This window comes from Drosophila willistoni, chromosome 3R, assembly GCF_018902025.1.
Source record: "Drosophila willistoni isolate 14030-0811.24 chromosome 3R, UCI_dwil_1.1, whole genome shotgun sequence".
NCBI classification, from domain to species: domain Eukaryota; kingdom Metazoa; phylum Arthropoda; class Insecta; order Diptera; family Drosophilidae; genus Drosophila; species Drosophila willistoni.
Window position 1 is genome coordinate 27924827 of NC_061086.1, and position 24457 is coordinate 27949283.

Genomic DNA, 24457 nt, shown 5'->3' on the forward strand with positions numbered 1-24457 from the left:
TCATTCATCTTTGAATGGAGATTGTAGATAGGATATAGACGGATGGACCGATGGACTGATGGACGGATGAATAGCGAAAGACAGACATTTGTTTTTGCTCAACTTCATCTGACTGGCAGCTTGTTGATTTGCATCTGTTTTTGTTTTGTTGCCAAGGAAAACCAAACGACCAAAACGAAGGATGGGCAAGAATGTTGCACGTTCATTTGCATATGACCAGCAGAAAGAAACGAGGACCCAGAGAGTGAGAGTAAAGCTTGCGGTGGCAGAAGCAACAGGATGCTCTTTGTGGGTTGCGTCAAAATGGAAATTGAATGGATTTTGATTTCATATTTTTCCTATTTGCTATGTACAATCATACAAATATTTTTCATATTTCGATGGAGAAGAAAAAGCAACACCAGCTCAATTTAAATAGATTGACAGTTTGACAATAAGTCTGGTGGTATTTTTTTTTTTAAAGAAGCAGTTCTTAAAGTGACATTTACCAGTCGTTACTCTTTAACTATGTACTTTGTTCTTACAGATATTCCCATGAGGAATATCTAATGCCTCACGCAATTGCAAGTAAAGTTCCTCTTGAAGTCGCGGTTTTTATACTTATCCATAATAGGCCCAACTACTTTACATAATCGTTGACTGTGACATGGGCATTTAATGTACAACACACGCAGCCCCCCCTTCAGCTGGCTCTGCTGCTTGTGTGTGTCACACCCACAAAAAGGGCAAGGAGGCAGGCAGCCTTGTACAGTTTTATTAATCGACGCGTGTCACTTATTAGCCGCAGGATTTTTCATATGCAACACACGCACATACCTTCGGTGGGTGGTCGGTTGGTTATGGGTGAGGTTGAGGCTAAGTATTGGGCGTAACTTAACCCTTTAAATCCAAACAAAAGGCAGCATTTTGAGCTTTGATAAATGATGACGACACACACACACACACACACACATTAGCCTGGGCTCAGTTGGAGAGAAAAAAAGGCCACCAAGCTAAGCTCGACAATCGCAAGTCAGAATCAGCAGAAACGTAAAAAAAAATAGAAAACGCCAAAGGAACAAGCGACAATATATTATAATTTGCCCTTCTGTAAATTAGATGTGCATGTTTAGTGCTCATATTTTATCAGATAAACTGGGGAGTTTTATGGTTGGGGAACCAATGGGCCAACTAGTAACTAGAGTAAACATGCCTAATTACATGCCAAGAATAATCCAAATTCAAGTCCGCTAAGCGTATTAAGAATAAAAATTCCTCATAAGCATTTACTTGTTTGCATTAGAATACCAAAGGTCTAGATTTAGCTTAGTCTGCCCTCTGACATTACCTTTAAACCAATAAGATAATACTCGTATATAAATGTATTCCTAATGTCCGTTCACCAAAACTTTGTTGGGTGGAGAAACTGGCCCTCTTAATAAAAATACTTGACCAATGTTTTGATGTTAACCAAAAATTTGTAACTTAATCTTATTGAATTTGGGTTGATTCGGTTTAAATTTAAAACATTTACTACATATTTTATTAAGAGTTTTAAATTTGACATTCAATTTTGTTGCGTTTTTGATTTGATTTAAATATTTAATTTGCCTTATTTATTATTATGACTGCCAGGCAAATGGCAAATTAATTAGTTATGTGTAATTTTCTATGGCTGTTTCTAATGCCCTTTACTAAAATTGCAATCGCATTTTTTGTTTTGTTTTTCTATTTGCAGGTGAGTTCTTTTTATGCCGTCGACAGCAAATTAATTAAAATAAAGGGAAAACCACAATTGTATGTATGTATGTATATGTATGTTTAATATGTAGAAACAATAGCAGTGGTTTTTATTTATTAATAGACCGTTTTATTGTGCAAGTGAAAGGTAAAATGGGAAAAAATAAATAAATTGCCCAACTCGGCTCAACCATAAAAACGCAAGTCCTGGCACGCCCACACAAAACAAAACATAATGCAATCAGAATGTATGGATTAAAAATGCAATAAATCTGAGGCAGAGCCATTTTGTCTGGCTTTGACTTTACAGTGTGTGTGTGTGTGTGTGTGGAATGGAATGCAATGCAATGCCAACTGAAGGAGGCGCTAAAGAGACAAATAGACATGCGAATGTGAGAAATTTTGTATACACATTTGAGTTATCCTTGTCAAACTAATCACAGACACCATACTTACAGGCAACACGTAAGCTCCAGTAGATTTATGAAATGCCAGACAAAGTTATGCCACAATTATTTGTAATTTTCCCAGTGCAGTAGTGTTAAAACTTAAAGTGATTCATTAAAGAGAGCATTACACACACACACACACACAACAGCTTGGTGGAACCGGAAGCTTTCCAACACCCAGCTAAAGTGAAAATCAATAAAATTTATTACATTTCACTTTGGAGAATATGTGCGAGAACACAAGAGATACGTATGGCATTGGTGGTGATGGGCGGGAGGGGAGAGTAAAAGGAAAAGTATGGGGAAATCCGAGCTCGAATCCTGCTATAGAAACTATTGCGGTGGCTTGACTGGCATTGGTATCTGTGCACACATTTGGCACAGTTTTCAATTTCATTTTCTATGCTGAATTAAAAGCAAACTTCACTTGAATGCATTGCCAGCACAGGATGCCTATCTCTTCTCCACTTTCTCAGTGTGTGTGTGTGTGTGTGTGTGTGTATGTGTAATAAGGAGCGCAGCGCGACTCCAAAGCGAGAGACGAGAGCAATGCCGATGGTATTGCGGCTTCCACTGATGGCATTGCCTGTTTTTCTTCGCTCCATTTGCTGCATCGACTTGCTGACTACTCGTACTTACTGTGGCAGCAACAACAACAACAATCTTTTGGTTTTTCCCACTCGAATGGCGGGTTCGTTTCCTTCCGTCCTTCCTTTCTACTTATGTGCACAGCTTGTTTCCGTTTCCGGTACAGACAACATTTGCTTGGCCTCCAATTGACAACTGTGAACTTTATGGGCGCCATCGACCCAGTTTCAATAACTTTGATGGCCAATTCGAATGCCAACCTACAAGCAATTTCCTTTCTCTTCTTCTTTTTCTCTTTTTTTGTGGTTTTAAATTAAAGTAATTAGAAATAGATACATTGACCAAACCAGAATGATCTGACCCGAACCCTCTTTACAATGTCAGTTAGTTGGAGCTCAATCCGAGACTACACATTGACACATATCAGAATCTGTATTATTTCCCTCTCTCTCCCTTTCTCTACCCGGCTTCTATTCTATTGGACTCTACATAATTGATTTGCAAATAAGCCCTGAGAAGCAGGGAACAAGCAAAGAGAGAGTGAGGCAAAGAAAGCAACTAGACAAGGCCAAAAGCAAAAAGGCATAAGATAAAATGGCAAAATATTCATGCATACATAAGCAGAGAATTTGATTTGCCTTGGTCTGATGGTCTATTCTCTGCTCCTCCGCCCTTTTTTGTCCATAAAAGGTGTACTTTTTGAGAAGGAGGGACGGCGGGATGTGTGGGTGTGTGGTTTGCGGTCTATGAGCTGCTGGACATGCCCATTAAATTTGGCTTTAATATATGAAATAACTTGATGCCACAGACAAAGGGAGACAGTTCTCTGCCATTCAACCAATGACCAAGTGTTTATCTTTAAAATTTAAGCAGACTAAAATGTCTTCTTGCTGCTGTCTCTGATTGGGCAATATAAAGTGGATGCTGCAACTTTTGGATGCTGCAACAATTTCTGCTTGATTTATGTCCAGCAAATGAAACCACTGGCAACAGTGTACTATTCCATGAGTACTGAAAAATGCTTGACCAATTTGTCTCGTTCTCTGGTATGCCTTTGTCCAAGTGTCTTTCTCTGTCTGAGTGGTAGGGTGGATTGGTTGGTTGCCTGGTTGGTTGGTTGCTTGGTTTGGCAAATTTTGGCATTGCATATCTGTTTTTCTTTGTTGTCATTCCTCTTGGTATGTCTAGTTTTGCTACAAATTGAAATTTACTACTGTCGACTGGATAACATTTTTGGTCCATTTTGTATTTAGCCTGACTAAATGTGTATTTTGCCTGTAATTTTCGTCTGGATATGGTGTAGATATTGTTGTCACCGAATTCGTACCTGTTGTTGGCTCATTAAATTAAACACGAGGTTGCTATCTCTCTCGGTTTCTCACTCTCTCTCTCTGTCTCTGTTTTTTGCACAAACCAACCTCAAATTATTTAGCTACCTTCAAAGTAATCGCTTTACGGAAAAAAGGAAAATGCAAGCACTTAGTAAATAGGGGAACAACCCACGATAAACAAACAAACAAACAAACGAAAGGCAAACATTGTTAAATAAATGAGTAGATACAAGCGCAATGCCCAGCAACAGACAAACATTAGTTAGCTGAAAATTGGCAAAATGAAAATTAAAGAAGGAAATACTCAATGGTTTTTACACATGTAATTGGTTCCTGTTTGATTCCCATGCTTGTTCTGAATTTTCTTATTTAAAGTTGTACAGTTAGCATTTGAAATAAATGATTATCATCTTTTGCATTAAATTTTTACTTTAAATTATAATCAAATGGAGTTTTTAGTTTAACAAATTTTTCTTTACTATATTTCTCTCAGATAATCTTGACTTTATCTTGTAGTTTAGTCTATTCTGTGTGTGTGTGTGTATGGTAAATTTTCCATTTTCTTTATACATTATTCAAGTTGTAAACTTTATGAAAATATAATGAAGCTGCTATGCCAAGTTGTTAAAATTTAGTTTACTATTGCCATCAAGAGACAGACATGGCTACTGAGAGTCCAGTTTCAGTCTGAATCCTAATTTGCCAGATACAATACTAGTTGGAGTCATAACAGACTGGCGGAAGGGATTGATGGCTGGCGACAGGCTTTGTTTGCTGTTCATATTAACAATATTGCGCACGACGACACTCAGCTGACCCTCATAAGAAAATAATAGGATTTGAGCGGCGCACAAACATTTGCATTTTGGCCTCAAAGAATACATATACACACGCACACAGATATACAGAAAACAGTTAACACAAATATGAGAGGCTGGTTTGGAAGCAAAGGTCGTCCGTTGAGGCATGGCAGCCGCCAGCCATCACAGCCCACTCAGTCCCTCGTGGTTGTGTGTGTGTGTGTTGGTGTGTGGGCCATAAATTTCCGAAAAGTTTTTGCACTTTTAGGTTATTTGCCATAGAACTTTACTTTGGCCATGGCCATGGTACATAATGAAGCTGCAGGCAGGCTAAGAGCCATGGCTTTAAATACTCCAAGTGCCATGGCAACTTTGGCCAAGAGTTAAACAAAATATTCACAATTACAACAGCAGCAGATAAGGCTATCAAACCATAATCATCTAGCATACAATTTATCAGTTCGTTTAACCGACTAAATAGACAGTTTAAAGAAAGTTGTCAAGCCAGCCCAGCGGAAGCAACTAAAGTCCTAAAAATTTCTTTTTATTGACTATTGCTATAGTTGGCGGAGAAAGCAAAATCTGATATACATGAAATTGAAGTTATCTGCAGGAAATAAAACAAAACGATCGCAGCAACAAAATCAAATTGAAATTTTCTCATTGCCAGGAAGCCGAGACAGTCAGACAGACAGACAGACATGGAAAATCCAAGCCAACACACAAAAAAAAAAAAAGGGAAGGAAAAGAAAAGCGAGTCAAAGCGAAATCGAGCGAAATAGCGCGCCATAAAAAATCGAAACGAACAGAGAAAAATAAGAAAGCAGCAGCAGGCCAACATAGAGCCTGGCCAGGAACTGGACATGCGGCACGGAAATGTCTTGTACAAAAAAGTACAAATGCTTCACGACAGTCGAAAAAACGAAAACGAGAACGAGAAATGTGAAAAGTTCAAAGACGACAACGATGATGACGTTGAAGGCAGCAACATCAACAGAAAAAAAAAAAAAATGAATAAAAGACTGAGAAAAAGAAAGAGAGAAAAAATGAAAATTGAATGGCCACGCTCGGTTGGCTTTTCATGGTCTTCTTTCCCATTCGCTTGGACTCTGTTCTCTGCTCTTATAAAGTCTATTCTGCTGGCGGGGGCCCCAGGAAGATGGCCATTATACTTTATGCAAATCTTGTGGCAGCTTTAACAAACCAAGCCAGCCAGACCAGGCTTTCACCTCCACCTCCACCTCCAACTAATGAGTATGAGGCGGCATCAGGCGGTTTCTCTCTTGGTTTGCAGCAAGAATCCCGCACGCATTTTAATTTAATTAATTTTAATTCTTAATGCGATATTTTTCGCCCTTCATATTGCCTCTAACTATGTGGCCAGACCAATGAACAGCCGGCAGCCAACTATTTACATAGTATATACTTTAAATTCTCTTTTACTTGTTGTTTTTGTTTTTTGCCAGCACTGCAATTGTTTAATGTTTCGTAAACCAATTTTAGGCGTTGCGAATTAATAGCCAGGCAGGCACGAGGCAGGTCCGTGGTAAATGTCCAAAAGTGGTTGTTGAAATTTTCCAAGCCATTGAAATTGAGACCAGGGAAAAATGCTTTTAAATTCAAATTAGCCATACAACAGCATACAAGTTGGCCATAAACTACAGTCCCATTACTCATACGCAGTGTGAAAATTTTGCAGCAGCAGCGAAACGGAAATCGAAGTTTTCTTTTCCTTCTTTGACTTCGCTTTCGCTTCTCTACGTTTCTATTTTTGCGGCGACATAGATAAAAAATGGCCAAAGCGGAGATCATAAAACTTCCATTTGTATATGTGTGTTTGTTTATTTTGTGTAAGTCTCTGTGTTTGTGTGTGTGTGTTTGTAAGTTATTAGCCAAAAATTCCTGTCAATATATAACCGCAAAATATTTTTATGTGTCCATAATTTTGATTTACGACCAACAGCAGACGTTACACATTGACTGTCAAGCTGCGCTCTCATTTCGATGTGCCAATTTTGTCAGAGAAGAAAAAAAGAAGAAAAAAAATATATAATGAATATCGATTTTCAAATAACTCGGAATGGTATTATTTACTTATGACCGCAATCCGCGTATCAAGTCTTCACAGGTGTAAGTGTGCTCACTTGAATTATGAAAAGATTCCTTTGATTTTTTTCAAGTGTATCGCGACGTATATTTTTGCCCTTTTAAGAGAATTCCTTGAGCCCATGAGCATGTGTGTGTGTGTGCGTGCGTGTTTCTATGGCAATTGTCATAAGTCTTGAGATATTTTAGAAAACACACAAACTGGCTGCCACGTTTGCCGTTTTCATATTTATTTTTTATTACACCCACTTTCCACCCCGTCTGCCCCGGGTGCCTTTATCTACTTTATGTTAGTCGGCTTTTGCCTATTACGGCTTGTGGTGCGGAAGGGTTGACTGGTTGTTGTTTTTTTTGGCGTTAGACCAGCATCGAAGGGGATTTGGTTTTATTATTTAATTTAAAGACTTTGGCAATGTGCTTGAAATATAAATGGGGCTATAAATAAAACCCGAAATTCATCTAAGATGCTAAATAGACAATCAAACAATTTACGCACAAGAACGACCCCAAAAAGTATGCTATGACTATTTGGTTATGCTGCTGTCAATGCTCATACGCTTATTACGCATACGCCAAGTGCAACGTCAACATCAGTACCAGAAGCAGTAGCAGCAGCAGCAGCGTAAATCAAACGTAGCTCAAGTCGAAATGCAAATAAAGAAACTGTCAGCGACAAAGTCACACACACACACACATACACATAGTCAGAATAGGATCAGGATGCAGAGGAAGTGCAGCCAAAGTGCTGCAGTGCCGCATGCTAAGTGCAAACGTAAACGAAAATAGCGCAAAAACCATTTCGCTTGCGGATTTATTTGGCATTTCAAAATTTAATGCGCTCCATGGTGACAGGCGTGCAGAGGGGATTGGCGGCGGGGCCAAGGAAAGGGATATGAAGTTCTGGATCACATAATGTTATGCAAATGATATGTGCATAAAAGTCAAACTGGATTCCAAAGGCCACGCCCTACCGGGGCAGTGCATCACAACGTAGCGCAGGAAAGATTTGCAACTCGAAATGACTGACAGCTTTCACATGTGAAACCAGTTAGAAGGATGAATAGATTGACTATCGACAAGAGCAAACGCTTGACGGGTTCACACCCAGCATGCAGATGCAAGATGAAGAGCGCGAGAAGCATTTGCATATTTCGGGTGTTACCCAACCTTCATAGGTGGGTAAATGGCATTCGCTGTTTGAGTGACATTTCACTAGGAAATGGTGGCACAAAGCAAAGTCACTGCCATTGACATGAGCTATTTTTTGTCGCCCGAGAAAATGCACTTACGACCTAAAAGTCAACTGACTTAGTCCGCTAGACGAATGGTTAGATAGATATATATAGAGACACACGAAAAAGATGGGTGGATATGTGGGGGCGTGATGAGAATTACGGGCACCAATAAAACGGAATTGGCCGCGGCAAACTGTGCTTTAAAACAGACCCAGAAGCTAAAAGTCAACGCCGTAAATAATTTGCATGCATTAAATATGCAATCCATGGTAAAAATAACCCACAAAATGCAATATGCTGTGAGTTTGCTGTGTGCTTGGATGCGAGAGATACAGAGAGAGAGGGAGAAAAAACAAGGTAAAAACGCTTGTATACCATCATGCGGCAGGTGTGGCAATGTAGCCCGCGGCTCTCACCTCCATATGCATGGAAATCTCAGCTAACAAGCAAACAGTTTGCCAAGAAGCTGCCGAAACACGGGCAAAATGTAATGAACATTTTTGTTGCTGTTTTCTTTACACTTTGCTTTTGCCTCAACCGTTTTTCCTTTTCCCGTCTATTTTAGTTTTTGCTTCTGTCTTTCGTTTTTTTTTTTTTTTTTCTATATTGCGTTCTGTCCTGCTATACATATTTTAAAATGCATTGAAATGCAGATAGCGTTACGAACGTTGAAAGGCCAGCAAGAAGGGAGTGTTGGGGGGGTTGAGTGGAGAGGAATGAGTAGATTGTTTGGCTGGTCGCTTGTGGAGGAAGAGATGAAGAGAATGAAAACACTAAACAAATAGCACAACATGCAAAGATGCTGATCACATATATACACACGAAGACTTGCCACACGTGGCTAAAGTTTTAATGAAACAAAATGTGGCTGCTGTTGCTGCTGCTGCTACTGAGTGGGCGAGGTGTTGCGGCGTGTAAACTCAACCGCAAAACCAAAACAAAGTTAGACGCTGCAGCCATGCAGCGGAAATGAGAAAATGTTGCCAGCCATGCAACACATTGCGTTTTGCATGTCGGAAAGGACTGAGAGACCTGAGTCTGGCTAAAATAATGCAACAAATTTAGTCGAGTTGATGGAGTGGAGCGTCATGTGACAATATCTCCTGACAGTCATCCCACTGAAAGCCGCCAGCGCAAACAATTGCAAATCGAATTTCACAGAAAGCGGAACCAATCGCGACATAGGCGGTCACAGAACTATATGCATGGCCTCTGCACATTTGCAGTTTCAGTTGGCATTGCCAATGCTGCTGCAGTCTTTTAGTCTTTCACAGAAACAATTCAAAATACTTGAAATCTCAGTACCAGCATGGAAAACGGGACTGCCTAAACCACAGTAACGTGAGCATTCGACAAGCGGACTTAAATCAAAGTACAGAGTCCACGTACAACGAAAATGTCAGAACTGGCGAACTAACGAGAGGAAGGCCTCTCCAAAGTATGCCAATTGCATGCGTTTCGTTTACAAATGTAACCACACGCAGAACGGGCAAAAGCCACCATTACCTTTTTCGCAAGCATCGCATAAGGAACGGCTTGCAACTATTACCAGTGAATGAGTTACCCCATTGACGGTATTTGGGTGTCATTGTGTGTGTGTGTAGTGCAACATTGTTGTGCACTGTGTGTACATAGTTTTATGGGCAAATGTTGTCGTGCTATATACCCCTTACGAGGATGTGTGTCTGTGTGAGTTTGTGTCTATATATTGTTTTTTTGTATAAGATAAATTATTTAAACAACAACTGCGCATTTTGCTTTGTGCCCTACTCTCTTGGGTATAGGTGAATTTTCTATAAGTTAGAGCAAGTGAATCAATATGCCAATAAAATCGGGATAATAGATACATCTAGTTGGAAAAATTTCAGTGATAATTTGATCTAGAGAGAGAAATGTTTTCGTTTTATAGTTCTGAGTTTCAAATCACCTCTTCTAGAGTTGGCAAATGGTTTGCGTTTTCAATTTCAATTCTTTTTTCGAGCTACATTTAGTGTGTCATCACTGCCAAACAAAAATCTGACAAGAGTTGGTTAGAGCATTAGGCAGTCCAATTGTCGAGTGTAGTGTGTCGCCACTTATTCAAAATTGAGTTTATTGTGTGGCAGGAACGCTGACGGCAGCATTTTGTGGTAAGCAGACGCACTCACTCACACACTTACATCTGAAAACCTAACTGCAGTTTTGCCACACACACTCACACAGATACAAATACACATGTATTTACACGGTGAGGGATATAGAGAGATGAAGGGGGGAGAGAGAGAGAAGGAGCAAATGCTGGTTCTGATGGTGGTAACTCATGTGACACAGTTTCGCAGCGAGGACAAAATGCATTCGCGCTCATTTTTCATCACGGACACGGCCAGGCGAAAGTGTTCAGGGCGGAAGTGGTGAAAGTTTTCGTTGTGTTCAGTGCCGTGAAGTGCACGCGACTAGTAAATGTGAGAGAGTAGCGTTTGTTTGGTTGAAATTTAAGCACCCCTTAAAGTTCAACTCGCCTTAAAGTATGCAACATTATTACGAGTTTGACTTAAATTGTGAGCGAGAGCGAGATAGAAATGGAAAAAGTTTGCCTTTTATCGAAATGAAACTCTCTCACAGTTTTAATGCAATTTTGTGCATACTTTGCAACCACTTGAAAATTGTTTAATGCCACCACACCAGCTCTGCCCCCCTCTCTCTCTCTCTCTCTTTCTCTAACTCTATGTATGCACATGTCCGCACAAAATACCTATTACCACCTCTCCCTCCTCTCTCTCTCTTTACATTCTACTCACCCTGCTATCTATATATCTGTTGGCCAGAGTTTTCTAGTTGAGCTTGCATGCATGTTAAATGCATTTCATGTATGGCAATTTAAGGCCAGTTGCATTTTTGGTCATTTGAAAAATATGTGCAAAAGCCTCGACATGTGGCACTTGGGTCGTTTGACCAGCCTGCTGCCGTCTGCTGTCCACTGTCTACCACTGGCTTGGTGTGGATTCCTCACAGTTTTGCATAATATTCATATGCAAAACTCTAATTTCGAGTCACTTCAAAAGCGAACAAGGACAGGATTGGGTTAGTCTTTGGTTGGGTGCAGGAAGAGAGGATCAAGAGCTGACTGAAGTGCATATCGCGCCGGCTGCAAAACTGAGAAATATTTATGCATGTCGAGATATTAACGCTAGACTATTTCGTCCTTTGGCATGGAGAAAAGGGAGATTTTAAAGTCGCCTGTCCTGCAACCACATGACAGTTTTTATAGTCGATTGTCCATCCAAAGCCAGAGAGCAACCTTTGTCCGGTTGTAAAACAAAGTACAGAATTTACCCAAAAGTGGCAAGTGTCTTAAAGTTCATTTCTCTGTGAAATTTTTTAATATAACTCCAGCTTTTGTACGTTAGGGTGAGAGAGAGAATGACTATAAAAGTTGAAAGCCAGCGGGTTATGCTTCGGAATGTTGAAGCTGTTATAGTGTATACTCATCACCTTCCCTTAGCCTCTCTCTCTCTGCCTCTGGCTGGCTGTGGCAGAAGTGACAAAAGCCAAGTCCCAGCATTAAAGACTGACCAATTTTGTGTCGTTTCCTTTGTGCTTTGCCCTTGCACCATAAAACGATGATCTGCGCAAATGTCGCTTTATGGCTGTTGGACGCTAAGGACCTGTAAAAGTGTCTCTTAAGAATGTAACTGCAAGTATCCAGGAGCCAGTAGTAGAACTTCAGTTCTATGGTGCCAATGTCCAGGCATCAGCGCAAAAAAAAAAGGAAGAGGAATACGGAAACCAAAAAGTGCAGCCAACAGCGTCTGCAAGGCTGAATTGAAGGCAAGGAGAAGTTTTGGCCTGTTTGCTGACGCAGCTATTTCTCTGGCTCCTACTCCTTGGGGCGTCATGTTGTGCGACTGCAACTGAGCTCTGCTCCTCTGTTGTAATCAAATTTGTTACGCTGCCTCGCGATATGTATGTATGTGTGTAGGTGGTCCAGGCAATGTGGCAGCGGGGCGACAGACATTTGTTACGCTACGCTGGGCTCATTTGTCGCCAGGAGCCAAGAACAACAGCAGGAACTGTCTATGTGCCGCTGCGTGCCTGGGTCAGACAGTTTTGTGTGAAAGGTCACAGAAATTGGTTTTAAGTTGGGGCTCCAAATGTGTGTGTGCGGGTGGTAACTTCAATGGCAATTTTCACGTTCGCCAAACGATGCCCCAAGGACGCGCAAAGTGCGTTAACACGAAGCCGGAACAGGCAGAGCGTACAGAACAGAACTCTATATACGCTCTCTGTCTGCGACAGCCGTCTGCTTCAGTTTCTCCATCTCTCTACCTCCTCTGTGTATGTCATTGATGGCCAATACTGCACATTGGATCCAAGTTCATTAACTTTACAAGTACAGATCAGAACTTGAAACATTCAGGTTCAAAATGATTCACTATTCCCTTTATATTTCACTTCAATGTTGCTTATTTGTTTTCGCATCACTGTACGGTAAGAGCGTTTATGACCATCCTGGGAATCTGTACAGCAACATTTTTATGCTAATTGAAAGCCATTCAAATGGAAACAAATTGCCATCGATAGGCACACATACATACATACATACAACTATATACTTACATATAAGCTAGTTGAGTTTGCCATTAAGTATAATCATAATTTTACTATAACAAATTCTCACTCCTTTTACATTTCGCAGGCAACTCCAACAGTCGTTCCATGAACAATGGCCAACAATCAGCGGTGGCTGCCTCATCCTCTCTAACCGCACCGCAACCCCGTTTCCTATCACGTGGCCACACCTATCGGGCTGTGGTCGGCGACACGCTTGTTCTACCCTGCCAAGTGGAAAATTTGGGTAAGTATGGCGAATGCCATGATTATGGAAGATGTTGATGATGATGATGGTGATTATTATTATGCTGATGCTGATATTGATGATGACTATGATGATGGCATGGCATAATTAATCCTAGCGTTATTAATATTTTTATGCGTAAATATTCGATAAAACAAAAAAATTCCAATTTACCACAAGAGAGAAAGAGAAAAGCAACAGAAAACCAACAGAAATTATGCAAAATAAATGCAAATATGTTTAGGCCAAATGTCACTTCACATAAATTTTATAAACAGCAGCAGCAACAACAACACAACCAGCATACAACAATAATGGTGAAACCAACAGCTGTCAACAGCTTGTCGTTTGGATTTTTCAGGCCACGGCATGGCATTTTGTTCCTTTCAAATGGCATTTATAAATTTTGCTGGCAAAATACGTATATACAAACATACATACATATACCTCATACAATATATGAGAAATTTTATATATAGATATAAGTCTGACATGATTAACGCCATAACGGCCACCCACTCGATGGCATATCAATGTTCTAGATTTAAAAGTTGAGATGTATTGGATTAAATTATAGATGGATTGGCTGGTCGGCTGGCTAGCTGGTTGGTTGACTGGCTATCCGGCTGTCCGGCTGTCCGGCTCTCCGGCTGTCTGGCATCATGATTATGCAGCTTGACTGAGTTGTAAATAATAATATAATAATTGCTCATGGATGCATAAAAAGTTGTTGCATCTTTATGCATCGATTGATGTTTCGCATTTGAAAATATATATTTCTTCATTTTTTATTTCAACTTCAATTAGCAAACGACACTACGTACATACATAAATACTAGTATATATATTTTTGTGAAAATGAAAATGGAAACACTTTTTCTCTCAACAAAATTAATTGGATTTGACAGCCAAAAATTTGCATATACCAAAAAGTAATTACAACAAATATTAGACCAAATGACAAAAATGATTTGATTTCAGCTTGAAACTCCAATAATATATTCAAAAGGTTTTATTGGAGAATATATAAATTAGTACTCTTCGTTTGCTAAAACTAAACTAGAATGCCCAAATTGTATGTGAAATGACTTAAGTTGAAAATTAATATTTGCTATTTATGTATGTGCCTTTAAGAGTGATAAATTTTGACAAATTTTGGGCCATCAATCATATATATATTTGACTTGCTATCAGAGAAGTGCACACAGTTTTAAACAACAATTTAAAGTCCAATGAAATGTTGTAAGCGGCTGAAAGCTTTAAGGGCTGCAACTGTCGTTGACAGGCCAATAAATAAAATGCAATTAACCGTTGACAACAAATGAAAATAAATTGCACATTGACGACGATCAACAACGAGGGCACTGGCACCTCTCTGAGACGCATGCCACTTTAAATTGCCAAGTTTCGCATCAGTCAAAACGAAAATGGAACAAATAAACCGCGTCACATGAGAAATAATTAATCTTTGCACCTTTAAATCACAGTACAAAAACAACAAAATGTTTTAAAGCTATTAAAGATTCACCAATGGTATTTAGTTTACAAATGAAAACAGTTGACTAAATATTACAGAGTGCTGATTTAACTTTAAAATAAATATTATTTCAAGATATTTCTCAATCAATTAATGAACGAAAACAACTTTTAAAGTTGAGAATACTTCAAAGTTTTGACATTTAATTGAACAAATGGAGCCAAATTTCATGTTTTAATTAAATTTACATTGAATAAGTTTGAATGTAATCAAAATAAAGACAACAAAGACAATAAGTGTAATTTAATACACAAAGTAAATACATATAGACACAACAACACAGACACAATGAATCACACACATGGAGAATAAGGGAAAATGGTTTAGCAGTTCTTCATTTGATAGCTACAACTAAGCCACGTTTCATTTATTGTTGCCTTTTGCATTCTACGGCACACAGACACACATACATACAGACATCAATCCGCATCAACGGATGGCCGAACTGACATGGCACCGGTTACGGGTTTGATTGCAGCTTTATAGTATTTAGAGCGCCAAAGCCAACTGTGCGAGGATAGTGAAGAACAGAGAGAGACTAAGAGACTGAGTATTTTTAATCCAATAAAAGAAATTAAGTATCAAATGGTCTATGAAGCCATTCGATTGACATTTAACATTCACTCTATGGCGAATCAAATGCTGCCATTCAATAAACTCTGAGTGCCCCAAAATAAACTAAAGTTAACCGCAATGAAGAAAAATATTATATACGAAACTTATGTAACCCAATTTTTGGGATGGCTATCTATAGTTATGAGGCAGCAGCCCAAATTGCTAGGAATTTTTAAGCAGCCTCAAAGCCAAAATCGATGGCCATTTTGTGGGGAGTCCTGATGGGGCACCTTTAACTCCAATACAAATTCATATGCTCGAAATTGATGAGCTATAAAATGAAATTTTTATTGCCTTTGGCATTAAATTATTTTTCTCTTTCTCTCATTCTCTCTGTGGTCCCAAATATAATATCAATATACACATGCAGCAAAGGCAAAGAAAAGTTTGGGGGCCTGTAAAATAAAATCCAAATAAAACCCAACCACCACCTGACTCTTACCCTGCTTGGCTCAACTCTGCCTTGTCTGCCCTTTCCCCTTCTCCCCTTACTTAAATGTTTGACACTTGCTCTGTACTCATGAAATGTTTTGGGGTAAAAGCAAACTCGAAGCGTTTCAATAATAATAATAATCGAAGACAATAAAAGAAGATGATTGTGTGTGCGTTTAACTTGGCAGCAGATCCTTTGCCAGTTGGCACACACCCGAAAATTTTTATGAATGGCAGCTTAAAATATTTGCATTCTGCAACTGGGGCCAATAACCGGTAGAACTTTTACATGGGTAAAAGCAGATAGATGCAAATATTTAATTTAATCTCATGTCTGTATGAAATTGCCATTAATTATTTATTTCATACCTTTCTTAAAATACCGTTAAATGTGTCGGTTGTAAGGAAAAAATTCCATTTAAACTTTATACGGCGTATGCTGAAAATCATAAGCCAATGCGGGGCAAGTGACCCGGATATAGCCACGCCCTTGGCCACAACTTCAGCAGGACTCTAGCAGTGGACCAGTGGACCCCTGTCCTGTCTGTCTGTCAGTCGGTTTCTGTATACATTTGATAAACGCTGACGACTTTATGTTTACACAATTCTGATTTCGGTTTTACGGCACGTATACGTAATGTATGTACATACTCATACAAGCGTATGCCGCATTTTTCAAGTTTTTATTTATGTTATTTTTTCTTTTCTGTTTTTTTTTTATGCTGGTTCTCTTTCGTTTCGTTTTTAATATTTCCATAATAAATACAACTTCATAAATTCGCTGGCATTGCGACCAGCGTTGCCCAATCTACCAGTCCAATCGAATCGCACCAGTCCCCCCTCACTCTCCTGCTCGCTCACTTTTGTCGACAACTTGAGCACATCAAATAAATAAACATATTATACGCCACTTAATCCCATTTAACAAATTTTTGTTTGCCTTTTGTGGCAACAGACACAATAATACAATACAAAAAGAAACGAAACAGAATGTATAATAAAAAACCGTAAGTTGTTCACAAAAATATGCAAAGGAAACCAAAAAAAGAAAAAAGAATCTGCAAAATTATGTCATTTATATGGGCAAACATACTAAAGTATGAAAAGCAAGATAAACATAGATGAAAAACAGTGGAAAGCCCAAGAATATATTCTTCTATTTTGGGTTTGGCTGGGCAAACAAAAGTGAATCTGCAGAATGTTCACAGCTCAACAGACACAGAGAGTGGAGTTAAGGACAGGCGATAGATGTGTATCTGTGGGGTGTATGTGTGTGTGTGTGTAGAGTGTGTCGAGTGTGTGTGTGTGTGTGTTGAAATATAACTATGCCAACTGCTGGTCTCCCTGCATGTTCGCTCTTCATGTTTATATTGCGGCATTTTACAATAAATTTTCTCAGGCAAAACTACAACACACATTTTTCTCATACATTTCTTTTTTTTGCTCTTTTCAGGCAATTTCGTTTTGCTTTGGCGTCGTGGAGCAAATGTTCTCACCGCCTCCAACATTATGGTTACCAGAGATGAGCGCGTAAGACTGATAGATGGCTATAATTTAGAGATATCCGATTTGGAGCCGCAAGATGCTGGGGATTATGTTTGTCAAATCAGTGACAAAATAAATCGTGATCAAGTGCACACAGTTGAGATATTGGGTGAGTATATGTTGACATGTTTTGCACAGATTTACATTTCAAGTATTCCCACCGCCCCCCCGCCCCACTGACAACAGTCAGTCGTCGACTGTTACTTCAATTAATAACTGATTTCATTTACTCTCTCTCCGCCCCCCAGTGCCGCCCAGTGTACGAGCCATTCCCACCTCTGGACAGTTGCAGGCCCGCAAAGGGGGGCCCATTACATTGGAGTGCAAAGGATCTGGTAATCCGGTACCATCCATTTACTGGACCAAAAAGGTTTGTTTTTTTCCTGTCCATCTCCCTCTCTCTCTCGTTTTGTCTTTCCCTTTCTATGTCGTTATTGCCTTGTTGTTCGCTTTTGTTTTTTCTGCTTAGAATTTTCATGCTATTTTTAAGTGAATTTCATTTAATTGAATTTAATCCGCGTAACTGTTTCGCTTCGTTATGTACATTTAAATGGACCAAAGGGACCTGAGAACCTTCACCAAAGAGAGGAGAGTGGGCGAATCTGCCAGCTATTAAAATTTCACTTTTACAACTGAAAGTTAAAGTTGGTTTCCGTTTTTAAGCTCTTTAGTGGCAAACTTGGCCAACTCATTAAGGAGAGAAATGTTGGCATTGGCTCTTTTCTTTTTTTGTTCGTTTGTTTGTTGCCTTCGACATATTCTCTCTTCTTAATTAATTAAAAATTATTCGTTTACATTAAAATCGCACAGGCAGAGCAAAGAGTACACAGGGACAAACTTCTTATTATTATAAATCAGCATAAAATCCCATCACTCAAACTTTTCAACACATTCCACCTAGAAAGTGAAATGATAAATTGTAGGGGGCAAATGGCAACGGCAAAGGCAACCGACAAACGAGAAACGGCAACAACCATCTACGATTGTGCCATGTGCCTGTAATGGTAGGCAATTATGAATTCAACAAACACATAATTTTACGCATGAAGCAACAAAGGGATAACAGCAGCAATACACATACACACATACACACACACATTTACTCAGCCAGCTATTCAAATTTTAAGGTCCTTGAAGCCGGAGCGACAAATGAATTAATGCCGACTTATATGACTTGCCAACAAGAATTTCAGTTAGCAATTAGTTTTCGCTGCTAATTTTCGGCAAGTTTATCAACATGTGAATCAGAATTAGAACAGCAGGAAACCAAGTAGAAGGAGCAGCAACAGCTCTCGATATATCAAATTCTCATTAACATTTATGTATGTAGAATGAGAATGAAGCTAAAGGAGGAAACACTCAGTAAATCACTGTCAGCAACAGCAACAGCAACGGCAGCAGAAGTAGAAGTAGATGTGGAAAACTAGAAGATAGGATAGATGGGTGAACTGCAGGTGAAAGGTATGTGCATGCAGGTTGACAAAAACAAACAAGGGCAAGCAAAGTCTTTGCTGCCAAATTGTAATTAATGCGAGTCCAAAGACCCACAAAAGTATGCTACAGGCAATGGCAGGTGACAAACAGAAAGTGACCCAGTCACTGTCAGTGTCATTTCAGCACACCAAGCCACAAACAAACACACACACACACACACACACAAACACACAGAATGAAGAAGTCAGCAGTGTAAGAATTTTGCATGATGTAAGTTCTATTTGGAGTCCAGATTCCTATTGGTCTTTAGCTATCTATTTTAGGTAATATTTTCTTTTTGCCTTGGTGCACTTTGGCGCGTTTGACATTTCCGTTCGATTTGTTTGCTCTCACTGCCTTCTGACTTTCTCTCTCTTTCAGTCTCTCTGTCTCTCAGTCCTTCAGTCTGTCTGTTTGGCCAAAGATATTGCCCAGAGTTGTATGTCATTTCATTTCGTTTCATTTCAATTCACTTCCTTCTCTATACCATTTCCGTCTCACACATTCGGTTGACACGTGTTCCCCCTCGGGCGTCACTTACTTGGGCCAAAAACTCAACCAAGACGTTCGTTCGTTCAGCTCAGACATTGCTCGGTTTGTATGTGAACTAGTGTAGTAGCTTACTAGATTCTTCCGTTTCCGATGGCAAAAAAAAAAAAAAAGAAAAAAGAAAGGGGCGTACTCCTTTCTTGTTCGCTGTCTGTGTTTACATGCAGTTTTGCATGCTTCACTTGGAATATTTGTATGCAGCTTGACTTTTGCCATTGCTGCACTCTCTATATGCACTCTGTGTGTACCCAATGTACCCTGGGTACCCTGCAGATCTCTTCATTTTTAGCTTGACTTTCCATTTCTTGCTGTTGTCAACTGCATTTGTCCTTTGACATTTGCCGACTTCATTTTATGTCTGTCGATTGATTCAATTTGCTGAAAATTCTTGTTTAACAAAAATACTTCTTCTTTTTTTCTGTTGCTCTGTTCTTTATTGACAGAGTGGAGCTGGCAAATCAACGGCCCGCATTGGCGATGGCCCCATTTTGACTCTGGAGAAATTGGAACGCCAACAGGCTGGAGTCTATCAATGCACCGCCGATAATGGTGTGGGTGATCCGGTTACCGTTGATATGCGTCTCGATGTGCTATGTAAGTAAACTATACATACAATTCCACGAAATTGCAATCATTAATCACGAAGCAAGAAGGGAAAGGAACAGGACAGGAAAAAGCACATTTAAGTATGTGGCCAGCTAGTCAAGCCACCGACCTCCGACCTCCAAGACTATTGTAAAATGCAGCAGCATCTGCGAATAACTGGCAGATGGTCGTAAATCAGCGTGGATAAAATGCGCTGACTATGCGCACTTCTTCTTCGTCTTCAAAAATGAAGAAATTTAAGATGCAACCAAAGAGGCTAAGGCACACAACAAGTTCAACAATTTGGAATCGTGAATCTTTTGTGGAACAACTCAATCATGGCCTAAGCCAAACTGCATTGAAATTGATTTTTGACTGTAATCAGAAGAAGGCTTCTCTTTTCATGTGCTAAACTTTTTTTTTTGCCTCTTGTTATTCTTGCCTCTGTGTCTGTTATACTCACTGTATCTCTCTCTCTCTCACTCTCTTTTTCTTTCTCTCACTCACTCATTCACTATCTCCACTGATGACGGATGTTGCTGGCTGACATCATGCAGATCCCCCGGATATACAAGTGGAAAAGTCTTGGATACACTCGGGCGAGGGATACGAGGCGAAACTCGTTTGCATTGTATACGCTGATCCAGTAGCAACGGTTTGTTGGCTCTTTGAATTCATCGTTTCATTCGTTTCATTGTGTTGTGTATATGCAGTTTTTCTTTTTCGTTTTCGTTTTCCTTCTTTTTGTTTGTTAGGATTTTCCTATTTTCTTTTTGGTGGATTTTTAGATTATTACGATTACGGGCTATGGGCAGCAAGCAGTTAGGTGCCTGCCATCGACGTCGACGTCGTCGTCGTCGTCGTCTGCTTTATTCAAGAACTTTGTTTTCAGGTCACTTTTTCCTGTTTTTCAGTGTTTCTCTTGCTGTTTCATTTGTTTTCTTTTTGTTTTTTGTTTTTTAAATTCCTCCTCTCATGTTTTGTGTTCTGTTTGCAATTTCTTTTGGGTCTTTTTTTTTGTCAGTTTTGTTTTTCTAAAGTTTTGTTGTTTTTTGTCTGTGCCAAATTAATGCCATTTTTATTTGACCAACTTTCATTGCATTTGGCATTGTGGTAAAGAAAACTTCTTGCTGGCAGCAAGTGGGTCAAATTTAAGCTGAATTTATTAGTTTCACTTACTGTTGCACTGTCAATTGACATGGCCCTGACCTATTCAACCACTAACACATTGCATCACCATCACCATCGTCATCCTCATCGTCATCATCATTTTGCTCTTTTGCTAATCCTTGACTTTTCATCTTCATTCTACTTCTCTCTCACTCGCTCACTCGCTCTGCAGGTGTCCTGGTACCAAAACTCATTTCCGATACAAACGACCGATAGACGAATAATGAACACAAGAGGCAATCGACATACTCTCACCATACGCCACATTCAGCAGGAGGACTTTGGCAACTACAGGTGAGGCATTGCGTGTCCTTCCCCATCCTTGCAGACAACAACTTGTACGACACACAATAAACTTCCCATGAAGAACTTTTGTAGGACCCAGCGTTGATTTAGTCAATTTGGCAACTTTTAGCTCTACAACTTATTTCACTTTTTGCCAGCCAGTTAGCAGGTCTCAGTCCTCAGTCCACAGTTCTCTGGTTCTCCGGTTCTCAGATCCGATTCAAAGTTGGGATAAGCCAAGTAAGCGGCTCCTATACGTTTCAATGGCCCACGTCCAGCCCGTGGGAATTGTCGACCGCGTGAGAGCACAATGTGGGCGTACCCTGTCCATTTTGTGGACAAACAAGTTTTCCACATCAATGTCAATCTGTCTGAAACATATTAAAGAAGCGGAAGTTTCGCCATGTTGACACAACATTTCATGCACAAAGTTTTAGCCAACAGACCCCCATCATATGGGGGATAGGTAGAGACAGAGCTGGCCACCTGCTTTGCCACCCACAGCGAGTGGCTTTTGTGCACACGACGTGTCGACGTGTTTGGATTAGTTCAGTTAGACGAGTTCAGTTTGCCAGTTCGATGCGGGCTTGCTCATTGCCACAACTCACCAGGGAACACGCCCCTTTCTCCCCATCCTCACACAAGTCGGCCCGCACTCTGGGCTGGCATGGGTGGCGAATGAGTAATGTTGACAGAGTGTAATGCAAAATTAAAAGGAAATTAGCTTTTTGGCCAACATGACGCGAAGGAAACCCAAAAAAAAAAACAGAAATAAAACAAAGAAAACGCAATTAACCTTTTTAATCCTTTTTTAGCTGCGTGGCCGATAATTCTCTGGGACGTTCCCGTAAATATATGGAATTATCTGGACGCCCGGGACCAGCTGAATTTTATTCACCCAAATGGGGACGTTCCTCTGATAGCTACAATCTGACATGGAAAATCGATAGCTATCCGCCACTGGAGGAGGTGCGTCTCCTCTATCGCCGCGTGTTGGTAAGTAAAATGGCAAGTCAGTAGACTGTAAAATAAATCCGATGTGAAAGAATTACCCGCATTCAATATATATATATATATATATACGTATATCTTGTAAAGAAAAGCCTTCAGGACTTTTCAATCTGAATCTGAATCTGACTGACTGACTGACACTGACATGAACTGCTTTCAGTTGCTGAAGTCTATACAATAGCCACGCATGATGACGTTGGTTGGAACTGAACCTGATACCTTGAAGCACATATAAGGCGAATCCCGAGCGCTGCCACTTCACCACAATGGATAATATTCACGTTCATGAGTGTGTGTGTGTGTGTGTGTGTGTGCACTAATGAAGCAAGTGATTAAAATTTAATTCAAAAGAGAGGAAAAATGTCTAAAAAGAAGAAATCAACCATAAAGACCCACAGACATTCATACATATATAAATAAGAATGCAAAGATATCCGTCGACTCTCTCCTATAAAAGGCGGCAGTAAAAGCGACAAAAATTAAATTCAGTGAGGAAGACGGAGAGTGATTTTTAATATGCTCGCAAAGGATATGGAAATGTCTCCCTTAATTGCAAGAAAACCATCTCGGAGGCTACTTTTATGTGAAGATTGAAAAATTTAATGAGTTTCGCCATAAGCGAGATGGGCTTACGGTCCATTGAATGTGAATGCAAATGGCTTGCGGAGTGCAGTTAATGCAAAGAGGGAATCCTTTTGGCACGACATGCATATATAACGTTAACTGGTAGCTTAATTGATGCAATGATATCTGTTATAATTCAATCGAATGATCATTGAGCGAGGAGTGCCGATTGAAAATCAAATCACTTACCTACTCTCTGTCTCTCTCTCTCTTTAAATTCACTTTTAGATGAACGACACATTCCAGCAGCCGGGAAGATGGCATGACTTTATACTCACACCAGAGCATCGACCAGCATCGGAACCCTTGACACACATCATGTCATACACCATTAAGAATCTACATCCAGGTGCTTACTATGAGGCAATTGTACAGGCCAAGAATCGCTATGGCTGGAATGAGGTAAGTGCCAAACATAAATTCACAACATGTCAAAGAATCTAACATGGAAAGGGATGGCTACTTAATCTTTATCTAACCTTGCTAACATACACACACACACATACGATATTTTTCTGACACTTTCTTTTGCACTTAATGTTTCGCCCCCGGCAGGTTAGCGATATATTTCAATTTATTGTCGCCAGCAACAGCCTGGACATTGCCCCCGAAGATGCGGAAGTGGTGGCCAGCTCCAAGTCGCGCAGCAAGAGCGCCGGCACAGGCATCACCAGTCAATGTCTGATACTCCATATGGCCCTGCTGCTGGGTTTAGCCTTGAGTAATTGTCGACTCGGCTTGGGGTAAGCGAAAAGATGCCACAGCATCAACAGCAGCAGCAGCAGCACCAAACATCAGTAAAGGGGACTGAGAAGCAGCAAAAGCATTTCGGGGGAAAAAACTAAGCAAACACAAATCAGATAAATGAAAATCGGATAATATCGAAATATGTTCGCTTACCTTTTCTATGGCATTTAAGTGAAAATTTTCGATTTGAATTTAAGCAAAAGCTTAACTCGATTCAGCATATTATCTGTGTCCCCACGTCCCAATGATCCCCCTTCCCAAGGCCAACAGAAAAAAAATGAAAGAGCAAAATGAATGCAACATTTATGCATTAAAATCCATGTAAATAATATTTCAAGAGTTTTTGTCAGCGATTTAATTAGTACACCTAAACTGAATGAGAAAAACCCACAAATATGATAAAGAGGACAACAAAAAAAAAAAAACAGAGAAAAAAAAGGAAAATGGCAAATGCGAATGCAAATGCTAATCCACACCCGAATCCACTTTCAATTGAATCCAACCCCAACCAAACCCCATCCCAACCCAATCCAATCCAGTCCCATAGCATAGCATAAGCCACTCGAATTAGGTCATGTAAATATGCATTAGATATCTGAATGTGAACTACATTTTACTTCATAATAAAAAAACAAAAAACAAAAAAATAAATGAGAGCGTATATTACAACAAGTACATCTAGTCCATACGTACTTATATTTATGTGTATGTAAATTAAGTGAATATTTTATAGTGATATTATTTAGTTTGAAAATTAAATCATGAACCCAAAACCAAACCAAACCAAAGCAAAAAAAGAAAAAAATTCAATAAAAAAAAAAA

The 24457-nt window shown here is 39.7% G+C and overlaps 1 protein-coding gene across 1 annotated transcript in view; it reads left to right on the forward strand.

Moving 5' to 3' along the window:
- Positions 1-24417, forward strand: part of LOC6648184 (opioid-binding protein/cell adhesion molecule homolog) — a 63158-nt gene extending 38741 nt beyond the window's left edge. The window contains exons 3-11 of the mRNA XM_002069576.4: positions 12904-13062; positions 17100-17300; positions 17440-17561; positions 19657-19807; positions 20356-20453; positions 21141-21262; positions 22069-22249; positions 23117-23290; positions 23444-24417. Of these exons, the coding sequence (XP_002069612.3) occupies positions 12904-13062; positions 17100-17300; positions 17440-17561; positions 19657-19807; positions 20356-20453; positions 21141-21262; positions 22069-22249; positions 23117-23290; positions 23444-23635 (1400 nt within the window). The 3' untranslated portion in view covers positions 23636-24417. The remainder of the gene's footprint in view (positions 1-12903; positions 13063-17099; positions 17301-17439; positions 17562-19656; positions 19808-20355; positions 20454-21140; positions 21263-22068; positions 22250-23116; positions 23291-23443) is intronic.
- The last annotated feature ends 40 nt before the right edge of the window (positions 24418-24457 follow it).